A 20,523-nucleotide genomic window follows, 5' to 3' on the forward strand; every position below is an offset into this window, starting at 1 on the left:
ACGCATAATTCTTTTACTATTTAACTTTTCCTATCTTCCTTTCTTTAAAAAGCAACCAAACTAAATAACACCTAAATAACCACATGGTTAGTGTATCTACATCCTACAACGGTGCAAAAAGGACGTTTATCCTCGTCTCCCCGAAGCCAGGAACAATACGCCTTCTGGTTACTCATTAGCTGCGTGGAAATACGAGAAATACCAGAAGCACGAGGGAGGAATCGTGCGATCCGATCCGATCCGATCCTATCCTGAAAAACCGGCAGAAGCGGCGCTTTCCTCGTAGGCTCGCTGGGCACACATTTAAACGCGGAGAAAAGGGAAGCGTTGCACATTCGAACTGTTGCCCCCTCGTGTCGAAGGCAAGCGCGGCAACCACGCCGGGGAGGGCGACTGTCGGCTCTCGGGATCCGCAGGGGGGCAGGCGAGAGCCACTCGGCTGTCACTCTGGGCAAAGGGCTCGTCTGCCCGGCAGCTGCGAAGAAGGGCAAGACGCCGAATCCTGAAGGAGACTCCGTCTCCGGCCTTGCTCCAGAAGCCTGCGGCCGGCGGGGATCCGTCACACTCCATGCGCAAGATGCTGGCCGCCCTCTCCCGCCTGCTGCAAGGTACGGCCGCCTCAAGACCGGTGAGTATCCCGGGGGCAGGAAGCGTCGGCAATGGCCACCGCTCGCAGACAGCAGGTTGCCTGTAGCTGGGGCTCCCTGGATTCACACGGTCCTGGGTGGGTGCCTTGCATAAGCGCGCGCAAAGCGGCTCCGTTCTCCTTCCACTGTCGGCACCAGCTCTGGATTTGGTTGCATCCTGTCGCCACCCAATCGGGCTGGGGCACTTTGCCTATTGGCTTTCATAAGAAAAGAGAAGGAAAGCAAGGCCCGGCTGGGGCCGCGATTGGTTTGGTGTGGGCAGTTTCGATGTGGACGTTACAAGATTTTTTTTTTAAAAAATAATCCCACAGATTATTCCTTCTTGTACTTTCATGTTCCAAGTGTTTCTCAACCTTGGCAACTTTAAGATGAATGGACTTCAACTCCCAGAATCCTTCAGTCAGCAGGCTTCCTTAGCTGGGCAATTTTGGGACGTGTAGTCCTCACATCTAAAATTGTCAAAATTAAGAAACATTGCATGTTTCTCAACCTGTTTTCACCAGTGCCCACTTGTAACTTTTCTTCTGTGCCCCCCTTTCCAGGTCCCTTTACTGATGAAAAAGCTTGCCACTGAAAGCCAGATCTGACCTTAGGTTCTGCCTCAGTTTACCTTCCCAAAAAGCAATTAAGTTGGAAGATAATTTAAAAGCAGTTTTTAGGGTACCCTGATAAAGTAGGAACTCTATGAAAAAGGAAGAGAGAACCCCGAGTTCCATGTTTCACTCATTTTTATTGTTAATGCAAAAAAGAAAATGCAAGGTTGGACAGAATAAAAGTAACCTCCTCTTTGCATAGGAAATCACTTACATATAGTCAAACATGTTACATACTTTGCATTCCATAATATCACACATTAAAATGATTGATTAAAATGAGGTCTGATGTCAGAAGGGGCATAATTGTAAGGAAAAAGGTTGTTTGGAGTTCACAAAAGAGATAAACCAGACCCCAATTTGTATTAAAACCTTTTTCTTATTCTGAGCTAGTCTCCAGGTTGTTTAGCAGTTTAGGAATGTTAAAAGCTAATAAACCTGAACATTTTAAAAGAGAGAAAATAAATCAAATTAAAATACATAGTAACTATGCTAGTTAAAAAATTTCAAAACCCATGTCATTTGCCCCTCATATCTATACGCTTAGATTGTAAATAGAATATATGTTTTTATTTACAATAAAGACTGTTTGCAGTATAATACACTTTGCTTTTCTGTGATCCCCTTTTCTATGATGGATTCCCCTCTTACATATTTTTCACTTGTGACCTACTTGAAACATCCCAAGGGAGCCATATGGCCCTAGGTAGAGAATCGTTACTCTAACTGACTTATTTAATAGATTAAGCAATCGCCTTAATACAGTGTGTGAATGCAAATCAGGAACAAGAGTTTCTAACCCGACTAGGCTCTTTCCCACTCCATTTGGATGGTAGGACACCGGACGTACACTGTGTACACAATTATTAGTCAAGTGAATATTTTGACCATATTTTATGCATATTTTCCCACCCCAAGCTGTATAAACTTGAATGCTTAGTGGATATAAGTGTATAAGGTATATTTGTATAATGAGGGAGGGTATGGCCTAAGGAGATCAATACCCTATGTCAAGGTGTGCATAATTATTAGGCAGCTTCTTTGGCAAAATGAGCCAAAAAAGAGATTTAACTGACTCTGAAAAGTCAAACATTGTAAAAAATCAGAGGGATGCAGCACTCTTGAAATTGCTAAGATATTGGGTCATGATCACAGAACCATTGAAACATTTTGTTGCAAATAGTCAGCAGGGTTGCATGAAACCCTTGCATGAGAAAAAAAGACGCACATTTACTGCCGAAGATTGGAGAAGAATCAAATGTAAAGCTACCAGGAACCTGTTATCTTCCAGCGCTGTCATATTCCAGAACTGCTACTTACCTGGAGATCCCAGAAGTACAAGGTTTCCAGTGATCACAGACATGGCCAAAGTAAGGAAAGCTGAAACCCGGCCACCACTAAAGAAGACACATAAGTTGAAATGGCAAGACTGGCCCAAGAAATATCTGATGACAGATTTTTCAAAGATTTTATGGACTGATGAGATGAAATTACTCTTTTTTAAAAATTAATTTAATTTAATTAAAACTTTAAATTAAAGTTTTTTTTTTATTTTTTCATTTTCATAACATATAATCACATGTATATTATTACATAACCAACATCATATTGTATTATTAAATGTGTATATCAATTCATCTTACCAACAACTCCCAAAAACCAATTATTGGCTCTTCTGCTCTCCATACACCATATTTGTACTTTATCCATCACTTTCTTCTCCCTCTCTCCCCACCCCCATTTCCTTTCTTCTCTCTTGTCATCCTTCCCTAATCAACTTCCCCTTCCTCTCTCCTCCTCCTCCCTCCCCTTACCACTCCTCATTTTCTCCTCCTCTTCCCCTCCCCCCTTTCCCTCTCTCATGTCCCTCTCTTCTTCCCTTACCTTTCTCCTCTACTTCCCTCTCTTTGTCTCATTTATTTGGTGTATTTCAGCCTCTGAGCGAGCGCCATTTTATGTTGATGATATTTATAATTCCTTTTCAATATGCATATTTAGTTTTTCTACTCCTTTTTAGTAAAAAAACCCAATATAACAGAAAAGTATACATATATAGTCATTGTGCTTTTAACCTCCCCCCCCCCCCGCCCAACCTAATTTTGGTCGAGATGTAGACCTGGTTACAATTCCAAGCTATTCTCATCATTATCTATATATAATTATACATCCTTACATGCCCCCAATTTGTGATTCTGTCTTTTTATCACAATACTTTCCCATTGTAGGTATATTTCATGTTCCCTCACCATTTTTTCCATAACTTGAATTAGATTACCCTTAATTGTCTTCTAGATGGCAATCTTCGCTGTTCAATGTTCGTTACACTTCCCTTAATGCATTATATAAAATAACAAGCGGTAAACATCTCAGTTTGTTCATCATCTTAAAAGTTCTATATATGTCCATGTTTCATATATTTTGACCCATGCTTAGTTGTCCTTCTATTGTCATATTCAAATAATTCGCAACTCAATTTAATTATCATGTTAAAAAGGGGGCTCACAAACCTCTGCTTTACAAGCTCCCCATATCAGTTTCATATTTATCCATATTCCATATATATGAACTTTTATTTAGCTATCTTTCCATTATCATATTCAATCAGTTAGCAACTCCATTTTATTATCATATTTAGGGATAAAGCCCTTACCTTAACTTTATATTTTCCCATATGATAGTTTCTGGTTATCTGGTTATCTGGTTTTTTTCCTAGCATTTTGTCCGACTTCTCTGTTCCTGTCTTCTCCCTTTTCTTTATTTTGAAACATCCACTCTCTTTAATTTTCCCCAGGTCACCATCAAAAGAATATTTTATATTTCTCTTTGTTGGGGCATAATCTCCTACTTCAATTTTCCTTATGCCACTAACAACCTCCAAAACCACTTTTATCTGCTCCCCCCTCCCACTTTTTTTGTTGGGGCACCTCCCCTTTTCACAATTTTCCCTATACCACTGCCGGGACCAAGGGAGCTTTTTGTCTGCTTTTTATTTCCCTCCGTTTCCACCCCTTCAATGTCTCCCCCCCTTCTTTGAATTCTTCTTCTCTGACCTACGAGGGACCTTTTTCTTCCCTCTGGGTCTGATGAGACGCTGCCCTTCTTTGCCCCACCTCCAGTGGGGGTTCTGATCCAAAGGAGATGGTTTGTCAGACAGGGTCCATGTGATACTCTTAAGAGCCCACACCCCCCCATGGAGAACTTCCTGTCGAGATGAAATGACTCTTGATGGACCAGATGGATGGACCTGTGGTTGGATCAGTAACGGGCACAGAACCCCACTTCGACTCAGGTGACGGCAAGGTGGAGGTGGGGTACTGATATGGGCCGGTATTATTACAAATGAGCTAGTTGGACCTTTTCAGGTTGAAGATGGACTCAAAATCAACTCCCAAACCTACTGCCAGTTTTTAGAAGACACTTTCTGTAACAGGTACAGGAAAAAGTCAGCGTCTTTCAAGAAGACCATAATTTTTATGCAGGACAAATGCTCCGTCACAGCATCAAGTACTCCACTTAAAGATGAAAGAATAATGACATATCCCCCTTCCTCACCTGACCTAAACTCTATTGAGAACTTGTGGGCCTTTCTTAAATGGGAGATTTATCGTGAAGGAAAAAAGTACACCTCTCTGAACAGTGTCTGGGGAGGTTGCTGCTGCACAAAAAGTTGATCATCAATAGATCAAGAAACTGACAGACTCCATGAATGCAAGACCTATGACTGTTATTGAAAAGAAGGGTAGCTATATTGGTCACTGATTTTTTTTAAAATATCAGAAATGTTTCTTTGTACATTTTCAGTTGTTTGTTTATTATTCTCAGTTTAACAAATGCAAATAAACAAGTGAAATGGGCAAATTTTCATTTTTTTATTTAGTTGCCTAATTCTGCACACTAATATTTGCCCAATAATTGTGCACACATAGATATTCTAAGAAAGCCAAAACCTCACTTTTATTTTCTTAAATTTTCAGTTTTGAGGTTTATTAACATTTTGAATTGACTGAGAGCACTATAGTTGTTCAATAATAAAATTAATCTGCCAAAATACAACTTGCCTAATGCGCACAGTGTACATGGAAATATTCAGGCAACCCATATTCATTAGAATGAGACTTCTGAATCTTTGCTGCCATATCCTCATCTGGCTTTTTGCAGATTAGAACTGAACCACAAATTAGGTGAATGAAGGCAAATATACTTGTCTTAGGATAATGTTGCAGGATCCAAACTGAGTCGGTCATCAGGACTAGAGGTTTAGTCTTCCAAAGCTTTTGGACTCGTGCGGGAGCCCATCCTCAGGAATGTCTCTCCAGAATGTGTTGTATAGCTTCTCTGTCACACACATTTGGAGAGAGAGAAGTTTCCTGAGGACAGACTCCAGCAGGAGTCTAAAAGCTTGGAAAATTAAATATCTGGTCCCAGTGACTGCCTCAGATTGGATCCTGCAACAAATTAGGCAAATATTTAGATTTACACGATCGTGTGAACACTTCATTTAGATTTCAGTGTCTTGTATAAACCCAGACATTTGAATAACCATTGCTTAGTTAATCACGAGTGTGTTTTGTAAACAAGTAAACAGCTAGAACAGAATTTTTCAGTTCTACTTTTTGAATTCTTGGATAGTGTGTCTCTGAATATTTAAAGTGTGTTCAGCCTACAACATGCTCATAAAGAGTAAGCACTTGGTCAGGCTTGGGAGGTGTTATTGAAGGAGACATTTTTGTTCCACTGTGTAATTTAACAGTATTAAGGAAAGTTTATTATAGGGCGCTCATAAGCTATCAAATGCTGCAGGGGAAACAGTCATATTACCTGCATGCTATTTCAAGCTTAGCTTTTAATATAGGGATAAATCTGTGCCAGATTGTTATTGCATTATATTTTCATTTCAGATCATTTTAGATCAATTTACAATATGTAGTTTAATAATACCATGCAACACAAATTCTAAGCTACTTAGGTTTAGATCTCATCATCCAGGTTGCTCTTGTCATAAATTAATCTTTTTAAACCACATTCCTTTATTTTGTTCTGAAATTTATATCAATGAGCTAATTTAAAAAAAAGTTTTTATTCATAGTAACTAGCAAATTAGAACAAAAATTCTTAATTCTACTTTTTGAATTTTTTGGCAGTGAATTTGCAGAATTCCAGTAAAAATCCTGTTTAAAAATCCAAGATTTAGGGGGCTTAAAGAAATTATTGCCCATGATAAATCTCAGTGGTCTTTTTTGTATTTAGGTTTTAATACCATACAGTACTAAACCATGTTTTTATCAATGGCTTGTTGCAGGGCTGGGTTTCAAACTTTTTTTTACTGCCAGTTCTATGGGGGTGGCTTGTGGGTCATGTGATGGTGGGCGTGGCTTGTTGGTCATGTGACTGGGTGGGTGTGGCTCCATGGCCATGTGACTGAGTGAGCATAGCTGGTTGGTCATATGACTGAGTGAGCATAGCCAACTTGATGTCACTCACCAGGAGATGTCATGGATTGAGTAAAATGTGGTGAAGCTCACTTAACAATGCTCTTGCTTAGCAACAAAAATTTTGGGCTCAATTGTAGTCATAAGGCAAGGATTATCTCTGCCTTCCTCTGTGTGGCAGCCTTGTCCTAATAAATTCCTTCTCCCTTCCCTCTGTGGGAAGCAACCCCCCCCTAAAATATTACTCATAAGAAGAGGCTCCCAGAAAAGCAAGGAAAAATCAAATCTGCCTGAGGCTCAGTCCACATTCCTGTCAGATAGAGATAATGAGCCTATAGAAAGTTTTGCTCCATTCATGCAAGCAGATCCATATAAAACCTATTCAAGACAGTGTATTTTGAAATGTTCCTGTGGCAAGATTGGCAGCTAACAAAACAGAATAATAGAATCAGAGTAAGCAGCCCCACATTCAAGATCTGACACAGGAAGAAAGTCATTTAGCCACAATGGGAATCATCCAAATCCTTTTAGAAACACAAAGCCCATATTGCACAAACCCCAAAACTTCAAAAACAGAACCATATAAGAATCCTTCCTTTTATCCAGTTTGTTGACCCAGAAACAAACTACTGAATGTCACTTTGCTTCTGCAATTAAAAACCTCCTTCTGAGCAGCTTTTCAATTTAAAGCAGGGGTCTCCAAGTTTGCAGCATTAAGACTTGTGGACTTCAACTCCCAGAATTCCACAGCCAGCCATGCTCAGTTTGGAGACTCTGATTTACTTTTTAAAGTCTTTTTTCCCTTGCCTGAACCGGCAGGAAAAAAGGCTTTAAAAAGTTTTAAAAAAAAAACAATCTTCTGACTATCGCGCGCCTCACAGCTGAGCCCCATGATTGTCAGAAGCTTTTTAAAAAAACCTTTTAAAGCCTTTTTTCCCTGCCTGTTCAAACCAGCAGGGAAAAAAGGCTTTAAAAAGCTAGGCTAGCGCGAATGCTGCTTACCTGTATGTAGGCAGGAGCCAGGAAGAGGCAGTTCTGTGGATCCACATGGCGAAGGTGAGGCAGGGTGAGTGTCGGGGTGGGCTGGTGTGGCCTACCAGTGCAATAAAAATTGCTCTGCGCATGAGCAGAAGCAAAACCTAAGATGGCAGCACCTATGGGGCTGCTGGGAGAACTGGTTTGGGGGCATGGCCAGGCTGCCATTACTACCAGTTCGGAAAGGTACTCCAGAACCGGACAGAACCGGTAGGAATCCACCTCTGGTTTGTTGAATAAACCACAATTTACAAGTTCATACGACACACTGAACCATGGTACCAACAATGGTTAAGGTCACACAAACAAGTAAGGAAAATTACGGTTTAACACTAGATGTAAAATAACAATGATCATTTTTTCCCCACTCTTGAGAACAATAGATGGAACTTCAATTGAAGCACAGGTTTTCTGTATCAATACTTGCATGTTTGTTTGTTTGATTGATTGACTTGCTGCCTATTCTGTTGTGGGGCTACTCCAGGTGGTTTATAACAATAAAAAATTATGCAGAGTTGTATATATTGATAATCCTAAATCCACAGGTGAATTCTGCCAAGTAGAAAGCACATAAAATGAGAGACAGGCCTGAGCCCTCAATCTCTTGTTTCTGCAATGAACAAATTAAATTAGAAGGAGTGGAATCTACAAAATTCTCAATCCTGCAGACAGTACAGTGCAAAACAGTGCCTAATTCCTTTATGCCAGGGGTGGCGAACACGCGGCTCGCGAGCCGCATGCGGCTTCCGGCCAAAATAAATGAGGCTCTTTGCCTCTTATCATTATTTAGTATACTGTGGCTTCCTTTCGGAAGCTGGGGAGGTCCTTTGCAGGCAGCTAGAACGGGCCGCCTGCAAAGGACTTCCCCAGACTTGCTTTGAGGAGCACGGGGCGACTGAGGCTAGTTGTGAAGCCCCAAAGCCCCCACCGCCACCAGAAGAACTGCTGCCACCTCCTCCTCAGCCTCCTCTAACAGGCAGCACTGCCGGATTTGCCGCCCGGCGCTGCGGCTGAGATGAAGCCGCCAAAGCTCCAGCCGGCATCTCCGCGCGTGGCAGCGGCGCCTCCCCTCCGCTCGGAGCAGCTGAGCTCAGTCAGCGCTGGGTTACCCCTGCCCCCTCCTCCTCCTCCGCCGTGCTTTTGAGGAGCCATGAGGCTGCAGGAGCCAGTAGGAAGGCGGGGGGGGGAGCAGGGGAAAAAAAGCCTCATGGCTCCTCAAAAGCACGGAGGAGGGGGAGGGGGCAGAAGTAACCCAGCGCTGAGCTCAGGAGCAAATCTGGTGATTCTGTTGGAGGAGGAGGAGGAGGAGGTGGCAGCAGTTATTCTGGTGGCAACTCGTACTCGTCGGCATCTTCAGCAGAAGCCCTGCCCACAATGAAGAAAGCAAAGATGGAGCAGATCCACGCAGATGACGTCGCTGCAACATGACTGGAGGAGGAATTCTGGGAGTTGAAGTCCACAAGTGTTAAAGCTGTCAGGTTTGAAGACCCCTGGGGGTTTTTTTCCCTAAAGGGTTAGGGGTGCAAGGGTCTTGAATCTTGACAGCTTTAAGAGTTGCGTGCTTCAAATGCCAGAGTTTCTGAGCCAACATTTTGGTTGCTAAGCAGGAGCGTTGTTAAGTGATACTGATATTATATAACACTTTGAATTAAGCGGGTACCTTGAAGAAACATAACTTTGAGTTTCAAATAATACTGATTTCGTTGTTGTCTTAGGTGACATCTGTGAAAAAAATTCGGGTGCTCAGGCATGAAAATGTGCCGCTCAAACACTATACTTTCCTGCTCACATCGAAAAAAAATTAGAGGGAACATTGCTTCCGGTCTGTTTTGGCAGGTCACTGCGTGGTGTGGCTCTCTGACTCTCACAGTTTAAAATTTTGGCTCTTTTTGTCGAACTTGTTCGCCACCCCTGCTTTATGCCTTCATCACCTTTCAGGTCCCATCAAATGACCCAAGAGCAACTAATGAATCTTCATCCCAAACCCAGGCCTGAACCCTGTTTTAGAGAGATCCAGATAATCTGCCTGCTTCACAAAAATCAGCAGGAAGATCTTTTTGACGGGTTGTATGTATGAAGATTGGTGTACAAATAGGGATAATTGCTACAGAGTACTTTGAGTGTTACATTAAAAATAACATCTGTTCTTCATTATGCTGAAATATTATAATGCAATAACTTTTTAAAGGAAGTTTTACTGTTGCATAAATAAGAATTCTGCTGAATAAATAGGTGTCACTTGGCTGCATAAAATTGTACTAAAAATATATTTATAAGGAATCATTTCCCCCCATTTGTATGGTGGAAGCTGATATTACTTTCTAATTTTGTTTTTCCCAATTCTACTGCTTTAGGGAGCTGTTAGTGAGGTAAGACCAGTATTTTAATTGTATGAATGTTCATAACAAGCCATAATTCGTTGTGCAAAAAATATATATTCCATTCTGATTTGTTAGTTATTTTATTGGTCCATTTATTCCTGGATAGAAAATTGAAATCTCGGTTGCTCTTCTAATTTTAAGACATTCAGTTTAATAAAAGTTACTTCTATCATAATTATCATGCTAGAGGCTTTAGAAGTTAGGGGCTTCAGCATTTCTGTCAATAGACAATTCTATTGATTTTTGCACAGTTGAGAAAACAGTTTTTGGAATGCATGAAATATGAAAATATCTTTTTCTGGAAATGTTAGAAAATCTAAGTAATATAAGCATTGCTAAAAACTTTATCATTGCCTGTATTTTCCTATTACAGTATTACGTTTCTTTTTGTGTTCTCTAAATCATATATTCTGTGGCATTTTGCTGCTGTAGCAAATGCTGCATGAACAGAAGCAGTAATAATCAATTGCACATACATGTTGCAAAATAATCATAACTGGACAGGTGATAGACTGTGTCATGTTGATGTCACATGACATTATGACCCTTTTTTGCCTTCACGGAGCTAGGGTGGGCATGGCTTGCACGTTACGTATTCAGCCTGTGGCCCTCCAGTTTGACCCCCCTGCTAGAGCGTGTTTAAGGCATGTAGTTTCTTCCTAAGTGTTCTTTTTTCTTACCTGCATTCTTTTAACTTGATTCTGATTACATTGCTTTTTTCTCCCTGCTTTTTCCATTACAAATCTTCCAAAATAGAAAATACAAATGTGTTTATGGGACCCACATAATTCAATATATTTCCTGCAAAATATATTGTTAATTATAATAAGTTCTTAGTATTCTATAAGCTTGATTGTTTACTTGCAGACATTTTATTAGGCAGCTATGTATCATCATCAGTCTTACACAAGTTCAGAAAGCACCAAAAATTCCACAGTTCAACCCTGAATTAGAGATATATATTTTTTGTTGGTATCTTATAATTAATTTTTGGATAATTTTTATTTTCCTATTTTTATATTATTTATTTTTAGTTCCCCACAGTTAATTGGAATCAAGCATCAAAATGGAATGAATCAATAACAAATATAGACTGAAATATTGCTTATAAAATATCCATTATAATCTTTAGAAGTTTAAAATTGTTAGATGTAAGTTGAAATCATATTGAAGCATATAGGAATTTTTTAAAAAAAATTATTGTAATTTAACATCCATTTGTATATCTGTTTTTGCCTCTCTTTTTTATTGAAAGGTTGCCCGTGTGGTTGTCACTTCTCGTAATTATGCAGATTTTGCAAACGAGGCTACATTTGAAATTAAGGTAAGCAGATTTATTATTTTAGAAATTTTAGAAAACTAATACTAGACTAAAATTAATACATTTTTAAAATTTTGTGCTATATTTGTGTATTAAAAATCATTTTGTATATCAATTTTTGTGTATAAAATTTTGTGTATTAAGAATCATTTGGATGTACCGTATTTATCGGCGTATAACACGCACTTTCCCCCCCGAAAAATAGGGGGCAAATGATGTATGCGTGTTATACGCCAATATAATGTTAAGAAGCCATGTTTTTACTATCTAAACGCCAGGCGCACAGAAAAGGATCGCGGAGCGCTTCGCCCCAACAGCAGCTGCTTTTCTGTGCGCCTGGCGTTTAAAACATCCGGCTATCTATCTAAACGCCAGATGCACAGAAAAGGATCACGGAGCGCTACTCAGCGGGGTGTGGGCGAGAGGAGGAGAGACTGGCTGAATATTCTCTCCTCTCCCCGGACACCCGACTAAAACGCTTTCTTTCGCCCGTGGAAGAGCTCATGCGGGCGAAAGGAAGCACCTTACTCAGCGCTGTGTGGGCGAGAGGAGGATAGAATGGATGAGCCGTCTCTCCTCTCCCCGACACCCGACTAAAATGCTTTCTTTCGCCCGCGGAAGAGCTCGGGCGGGCGAAAGGAAGCGCTTTAGACAGCGGGGTGTGGGCGAGAGGAGGAGAGAATGGATGAGCCGTCTCTCCTCTCCCCGACACCCGACTAAAACGCTTTCTTTCGCCCGCGGAAGAGCTCGGGCGGGCGAAAGGAAGCGCTTTAGACAGCGGGGTGTGGGTGAGAGGAGGAGAGAATGGATGAGCCGTCTCTCCTCTCCCCGGACTCCCGACTAAAAGTTAATAAAAAAAAGTTCTGAGCTACCCTGATTTTGCTTCAAAGTTCTTTATTTGAAATTTAAATTTTTTTCCTGAAATTTCCCTCTTAAAATGAAGGTGCGTGTTATACGCCTGTGCGTGTTATACGCCGATAAATACGGTATAATCAAACTCCTTTATATTGAAATAAGATTAGAAGATACTACACGATATCACATGATATATTTTTAAGTATAAAATGGAGAACATCATTTCTTGGATTGAAATACATTTACAGAAAAAGTACAAAATAACAATTTTTTAACATGCAATTTAGTTACCACTCATTTTATTTTATTATTTAATTTTCTTTAAATGAAAGACATATTTGCTGATTGTAAGTCATACTGTGGTCATTCAGCATATTTTATAAATTATGTTAAAACTTTTTATGAGCTGGTGTGAAATATTGATCTTACAATTATACTGCAGATATGAGGAGAGAGTATAATCGCCATAAATAGGGAATGTGGGAGCCATGGGAAGCCTGTCCTGCTTTATAAAGTAAGAGTCCTGTTAAATTTCATCAGGTTCTACCTTTCATCAATTTCATACATTTTGGCCAAAGCAGAAAATTTCAGAGTACAGATAGCCTTAACAATTGCCCTGTTTAGCAGCTGTTCAAAGTTACATGGTGCTGAAATAATAACTTTATCTTTACACTGGTCTTTACACTTATGATAGTTGTAGCATCCCTGTGGTCATGTGACCAATATCAAGTCTTTTATTCCCGTGGATAAACAAAAACCAAACATATTTAGTCCCAACAAACTTGGTTGTGGCCGAGGAATCCGAATTGCTTGCTGTATGCTAGAAAACGAATGGTTGTCTGTGACAACTGGTCACTCCCAAACCCCTTCTATTTATTTCCAAGCCAGGGAGGGGCTGGCTAGCATCTACCTCTGCTTTTCCCTGAGAGCGGGCTTATTGCTTTCCTTTGCTCTCCTCTCCTTTCCTCTATGCATACGCGCATCTGGGATGGGCCCCATCTGTTCCTCCCTCTCACTCAGCTCAGGCCCCAAGAGAGCTGCCTTTCCCTGGGAGGAGGATGGAAGGCTCCAGCTCTGCCTCTGTCTCTGATACTGTTTCCTTATCAGAGCCTTCCAAAGGCTCCAAAGCTGGCCCAGGCTCCCCCTCGTCTGACTCTGCTGGCGGCCGACTGGCTATAACAGCTTCTGATAATTAGAGTTCAATGGAAAAGCCAATAGTAAAATTGGAAGTTGTGGTCATGTGATGTCTTGCTTAACAACCAGATTGCTTAGTGAAGTTGCCAGTCTTAATTGTGACAGTTAAGTGAGGACTACCTCCAAGTAATTAGGCAGTTACAAAACTGTTACAGTGGAGATTTCTATCTAGGATAGGGGTCACAACTTTTCCCCCTTTGCTAAACTATGTATGGGTGTGGCCAGCACGGGACGCACCCAGCCCACTAGCCGCAAGTTTTGACACCTCTAATCTAGGAAGTGCAGTAGGTTTTAAGGATGTTCTGTTACCCCACTGGCCTCAAATGTGATGCTAGAGTAAATTGATATATGATTGTTTGAAAGGGAGTGAGATAAATAAAACAATTTGTAAAAATATTAAGTGTGGCAGAAGTCAAGGGAAGCATCTGATGATAGAGACCATGATGCCTAGTTCTGGATTATTTCAATATTATATGTTCAAAAAGGACAGAATTGCTTCAGGAAGCTGTTTAATAGTGAATGAAAATCATAATCTATTTTTGCTCCTAGTTCTGCTTATCATTTCCAGCAATTTCTCTTCAGAAGCTTATTGTATATCAACCTAATGGTTCTATTTAGCTGCTATAATTTACATTGTGCAACTGAGCTGCGAAGTAATCCAGTATTTTACAGCCATTTAAGTAAATGGTTATCTCTATTATTGTTGGTAATAAACTATATTAATGTGTTGTATAAATAATTGCTTTGGCCCATTCAGAATGTACTATTGACTAATTTATTAAATGACCATAGGTGGTAACATTAAATATGTTTTTTTCTCCTTGCCACTTGATCCACATTATATAAATCTGTCATATGTCAATAATCTTATTTTCTAAGTAGAAGAATTTTTCCCCCTCCCTTGCCTTAAGTGCACTAAACCCCTATGATTTCACTGCTGATGCTCTTTCTACCCCTCCCGGAATTCAGCATCCCTTGGGAAGATGGCTATGTAATAGTTCCAGAATTGTGTGTATTCCATTTTCAAGGTTGGGAGTGATACCAACCTTGATTCTTGACAGTGTGGTACAGCCCCTACAAAAACAGGCTTGCATTCTCAGGGTCCTCCTGATTCACAGCTACTGCTGGAGGAGCAGGTTGAGACCACAACTAGAAGACTTTTATCAAATTTCAGCATCAGGATACTTTGAAGATAGTTACTCAAGCTATTATCACTTTGCACCTGCATAATTGATCTGCAACTTGATCTACATAGCACTATTTTTGAAAATAGATTCAGCTGCTACAAAATTCACCTACCTCAATTACTACTAATAACACTACTGTAACAGGAGCTTCATTGATTATTGCAGTGATGTTGATCCTTTTATCCACCGAGTGCCCAAACTGCGCACGCATACATGCCCAAACTGAAAGGTGTGAACGCGCGCGTGCAAGAGCATGTGCGCATGCCCAGCAGAGACCTGCCATAGGTTTGCCATCACAGGATTACTGGTTTCTAAGTGCAGTTCAGGGCGCTGATTATTTCTGTAAAGCATACATAACTCAGAGCCTGAGTTTCTTATTAATTATAAATAATTGTGGCTGCTAAACCCAAATGGAAACAAGTATCTCCTATATGTAATTATGGCAGGAGATGGCATGTGAAGAGAGTCATTGACAAGTAAATATCTTTGTGGCTGGGAGCAGATAGAGCAGGGGTGTCCAACTCAATTTTATTGAGAGCCACATCAGGGTTGTGGTTGACCTTGGGGGGCCGGGATGGGCGTGTCTGGAGTAGGCATGGCCAGCTCAACATTGGTCATGTCGGGGGATGCCTGCAGTGGTCTGAGGGAGGCAGGGGGTGAATCCATTGTCTCCAGCAGAGGAAGGCGAGATCAGGGCAAGCATCAAACTCTTGTACACCAGAGGAGCCTCGCCATCCATCTAAAGCCATGCGGAGGACCCCTGGATGGTAGTGAGGGCTGCCCAGAACCCTGGGCAGCGGAGGGCAAGCACCCAGTCAGCCCTCGAGCTCCCAGGGCACCATGACCCCACAACTCAGCCCAACCCAGCCTTGCTTCCCCAAGGGGGCGCTCAGCTGTGCTTACCTCCTCCTCAAGACTGTTGCTGTTGTGCTCGCTCTCCTTGGCCAGGTTGCTCATGGTGTGTGCAGGAGGGCAAAGTGTGTGGGTCAGAGGGAGGCCCACTACTTCTCCTTGCAAAGAGGCACAGCTTTGTAACCAAAGCATCCTCAGCAATAGGATGGGAAACTACCAGGAAAGTCAGGAGGAAGGGACAAGGGGATTGCGAAAGGGCAGCAGGGCTTGCTGGTGGTCAAGTGCTAAGGCAGTATTTCCCTCAGAATCTTACTCCCTCATTATAATTTCTTTCCTTCCTTCCTTTTTTCCCTTTTCTTCTTTTTCCTTTCTTCATTTTCCTTTCTTCTTCCTTCCCCTCTTTCCTTCTTTTTCTTTCCTTGCTATCTTCCCCTTTCCTTCTTTTTCTTTGTCTTTCCTCTTTCCTTTTCTTCTTTCCTGTCCCTTCTTGGATGCTCAAATGCAAAAGGGAAAACATTTCTCAATGCCTACTTGTGATCAAATGCCACTTTTGCTAGTAGTTTGTGGTCACTTAAAAGACTGAGAACAAACCAGGCTCAATTTATCCCATGCTTGCATTTATTTATTTATTTTTGCATTAATATTTTTATTTTTTTGTTACAACTTTAAAACCTCTTTACAAACAAAGTGTTGACTGGGTTTTCCCCCCTTTTTACATTTTCTCTTATACATAATTAATTTTACATCACATCATTTCTAATTTCAGACCCACATTTTCTTTCCCAATTACCTGTTCGCCGCCCTCCTCCTGCCACAGCTCGGTGCCTTTGGAATACCCCTGGGTGAATGAATGGGGCTCTGCATGGCTGGAAAGGAGGGTTGCGCGAACGGCTTTTCTGCTCCCCGCTCGCACGACTTGCAGGCTCACGATGCCCTTGGCTAATTTTACAGTACGTGCAGAGCCAGGGCAACTCTACTGCTGGCGCCGCCCACTGCTTGTTTTTTTTTTTTTTTTGCGGCTTTCAAAGCACGGGGGACGGATGCCGCTCTGGGAGTATGCTCTATGGTAGCGTACAACCATAGAGTGTACTCCCAGAGTGGTATCCTACCTCCGTGCTTTGGAAGCCGCAACAGAGGACAGATACCGCTCTGGGAGTACGCTCTATGGTTGTACGCTCTGCAGCCCACAACCATAGAGCGTACTCCCAGACCAGCACCCGTCCTCCGTGCTTTGAAAGCTGCAAAAAAAAAAAAAAAACCAAGCGGTGGGCGATGCCAGCAGTGGAGATGCCCTGGCTCTGCAGGTACTGTAGAGTTAGCCAAGGGCATTGTGAGCCTGCGAGTCATGCGAGCGTGGAGCGGAAAACCCGCTCGCACAACCCTCCTCTCCAGCCAGGCAGAGCCCCATTCACTCACTTAGGGGCATTCCGAAGGCGCGGAGCCGTGGGAGGCGAAAGGCGGCGAGCAGGTGCTCGCGTTGCTTGGTGCCTTCCGGGTACTGCTAGGTCGGTCAGCGGTGCTGTGCCCGGCTGGAAAGGGAGGTTGCCGGGTGGCTGCTCGCGAGCGTGGTCACCTCATGGCTGCTGTGTTGGTGCTGCGACAGCGCAACACAGTCATTCGACCCTGAGGCTGTGCCCGGCTCTTGGGGAGCTCGCTCGCAAGAGAGAGAGGGGGGGGTTGCGTGAGCAGCTTTTCCGCGCCCCACTCGCATGACTCACAGGCTCATGATGTGCCCGGCTGGAAAAGGGGGTTGCCGGGCGGCTGCTCGCGAGCATGGTCACCTCATGGCTGCTGTGTTGCTGCTGCGACAGCGCAACACAGTCATTCGACCCTGAGGCTGTGCCCGGCTCTTGGGGAACCCGCTCGCAAGAGAGCAGCTGCCCGGCAACCCCCCCTCTTCAGCTGGCCACAGTGCTGCTGACCGACCTAGCGGTACCCCCAAAACACCAAGCAACAAGAGCGCCCTTGGCCCCCATCTCGTTCCCGTGGCTTGGCGCCTTCGGGATACTGCTAGGTCGGCAAGCGGTGCTCTGCCTGGCTGGAAGGGAGGGATTGTCCAGGGGGCTTATTTTTGGGGGGGGGTAATATTTTTGCTAACCCAAAATATGTGGCAAGGCTTTAGTTTCAGGACAGGTCGTATTTTCGGGGAAACACAGTAACAATAATATCTTATTTAGCTATATATCATCAACAATATCCACATATTTCATTTTCTACTAATATCTCTTTTTTTTCTTCCTCCTTTCCTAGCCATTTTCTCTCAACTCATCTCTTGCTCTCTTTAATGTTCTATTTTTCTTCAGCTTTCTTTTTCTCCTTCTGTCTCCTCCTCTTAGATTCCCTTTTTTCTTCTTTTTTTTCCTTTTGTATATCTTCTGGCTTTCCCCTATCATTCTTCTATGATTTATTTGAGTAACCCTCCCTTGGGTTCCTCTTTTTTGCTTCCCACTATTTCTCTCTTTACTTTTAGGTTGTTCTTTTCTTGGATAGTATTTCCCTTTTTCTCTCTCTGCTCTTTTTGTATCTCTATAAATCTCAGTATGATTGCCCAGCTGACTTTTATTTCCAGATTTCACCACCACCCACCCCATCCTATTAGTCTTTTGCCTCTCTTTTATATTTTCCTTTATTAGTTCTTCTCCAACCTCCTGTTCTATATATTTCAATGCTTTTTCTGGTTCTTTAGTAGTTTTAGTGTTGAGTGTGCATCTTTCAACATTTCAAGTATTTCTTCAAACATCTCACATTCAGTGTTCAAGTTTAATAAGTTTAATAAGTTTTTAATACTTTATATTTTACCACATTTAATTGAGTCTCTCTCTTATCTCCAAATTTTCCAGTTGTAGTATCCAATCCCAGAGTAAATCAATCTATTTCAAACCTTTTAATTTTCTTTCTCAGTCATTGCAAAACAAAGTCAAGACAACCAAGACAAGCTGTACACTCCCTGGGGGTTTTCCACTTATCTTTTCTGTACTCTGTATTCAAGGTTAATTTTTTCCACTGTTATTTATTACCAGATGTTGTACTCTCTTCTCTCCAGTAGATGGCATTTACAATCCCCCAATCAGTCAAATCAGTAAATTGTCAGTATTTTCAAGAGTCAAAAATTCCAAATGCATTCAATATAAGTCTTTCTATTTTCTCCATGTCTTTCCTTTTTTATTTTAAATGTTTAAATTCCAAATATTTTAGCCACAATCTTCCTGGGCAGTCACCATTTTTCTCCCCTTCCTTTCCCCTCTCTTCGTTTTTCAAATGCCGCTTAGCCGCTGATTTAAATCGCCAGAAAAAAAAATTTAAGTTCCAAATTAAAGTTTTTTCTTTACCCTTGGGTCGGCTAGCCTTCTTCCTGGTCTCCAAACTCTATCCGATCAGTGCTCCTGCTCTAAACTTTGTCCAGATGCCCGGACTTCAGAGTTTTCATTGAAGATGCCGTCACCCCTGCCGCTGGTCTAGAGAGCTTTGTTTCAGACCTGCCAAGGAGCTTGCCTTGCTCTTTGTGGTCATAAAACGCCTCTCTTTCTTGAGGATGGTTCTGGTCCAAGGGGCCTTCCGACGACAGTTCACTGGCTGTGGTTTTCGCGAGACTCCTCGGAGCTTGCTATTTCCCCTGCTGTCAGCCTCTGTTTTGGTTACTTGCTTACGGCTGCTTTGCTACACATGCTTACTATCAGCTGCCATAGGAACAGGGGGGGACGGGACACCATGGTATTGGGGAAGGGAATAATATTGTACTGGAGGAATCTTGTTCTCACCATCTTCTGCGCATGCTGGTGGTTGATGTTTGGACTTGGTCAAGGACAACCGTCTCACATACCAACTTGATGAGGTTGTTTGAAGATGCACCCCACATGATACCTTAGGGAGTTGCAGATTGGACACTGGGTTGGGGAATTGGGGGGAGGGTGCTGGATAAACATTTGATATGTATATGTTCCTGCCTTTCTGGCTCAGATCTTGCTTTCCTTTTAGCTGCTTTCACTTCATATCTAGTAAAAGTACTTTATCTCTATTAACATGGAGTTGATATTGAATTGATATTCTTGAATATCAATATTCTTGAATTGATATTCTTGGATATTGAAGGAGGCATGCCTGACATTAAGCAAGATCTCACTTCAACCCATCCTGGAGTTAAAAGCTTCCGTGGGGGGAGCACCCAAATGTCTAACCCCTGCAACAAGCAGGAGAAGACGATGGCAAGGGTCACAACCAGCTGAAAACCAGAAGATGACTGGCAGGCAGTGGAAAGAGAGGATCTCATGATGACCCATGCTTTACACCTTCAGGAGGCTTGGGAATGATGGCGCACCCGTGTAAGCCTCACTGAAAGGTAGAGTGGATTAGTCGAGCAGGCGGAGGGGGGAGCAGAAGACCTGGTTAGCCCTGAAATGTCCCTGGGAACAGCTCCCAGAGCTGGGCAGGAGGGAGGGGCCACAGCCACAGCAGCAGTAGTTCGAGCTCCCCCAAGGAGGGGGAAAAATCCTCGGGCACCAAATGCCTCAGATTCCTCCACTTGGAGTGAACTACAGAGGAGATCCCAAAGAACTGGGGAGGGGGGTTACTGCAAGTTTAGGATTACATGCAAGAGTATGGGGAAGTTTTCTCATCAGAAGTTGCCAAAGAGAGAACTGTTACTATGGTTTTGGATGGCAAAGTGGCTGCCTGGATGATAGCCTTGCGTAATGATGATTCCCCCCTGCTGAGGGATTACAAGGAGTTTATGATTGCCCTGAGGAAATGTTTTGATGACCCCCTCCTAAATCAAAAGGCGAAAAGCAGGATGAAACCCTTAACCCGGGGGGGGGGGGTGAGGCCTGAGGTTGAGTACACACAGGAGTTTTGTGAGCTGTTTGTGCATATGCTGACCTGGCTGGTGGGGAGGAACCTGGCTGGCAGTTAGGGAGAAACTGCCCTTGAAGGCGTGGAAGGTGCTGATGTCCTTCCTCCAGGCCAGGAGGAGAAGAAACCCTCCTCTTCCATGGGAGAAAGTGAAAATGATTCAGATGATGACCACTCGGTGAGT

At 42.5% G+C, this 20,523-nt stretch overlaps 1 protein-coding gene across 2 annotated transcripts in view; it reads left to right on the forward strand.

The window, feature by feature from the left end:
• Positions 1-428: 428 nt before the first annotated feature.
• PDHA1 (pyruvate dehydrogenase E1 subunit alpha 1) overlaps positions 429-20,523 on the forward strand; it is a 46,186-nt gene continuing 26,091 nt past the window's right edge. Inside the window, exons 1-3 of one of the 2 annotated variants that reach the window (XM_081949555.1) lie at positions 429-628; positions 10,059-10,073; positions 11,341-11,409. In XM_081949555.1, coding sequence (XP_081805681.1) covers positions 569-628; positions 10,059-10,073; positions 11,341-11,409 — 144 coding nt within the window. In that variant the 5' untranslated portion in view covers positions 429-568. The remainder of the gene's footprint in view (positions 629-10,058; positions 10,074-11,340; positions 11,410-20,523) is intronic. The other variant, XM_081949556.1, reaches the window with a different exon arrangement.

This window comes from Natrix helvetica (assembly GCF_964273705.1).
Source record: "Natrix helvetica genome assembly, chromosome: 3".
NCBI classification, from domain to species: Eukaryota; Metazoa; Chordata; class Lepidosauria; order Squamata; family Natricidae; genus Natrix; species Natrix helvetica.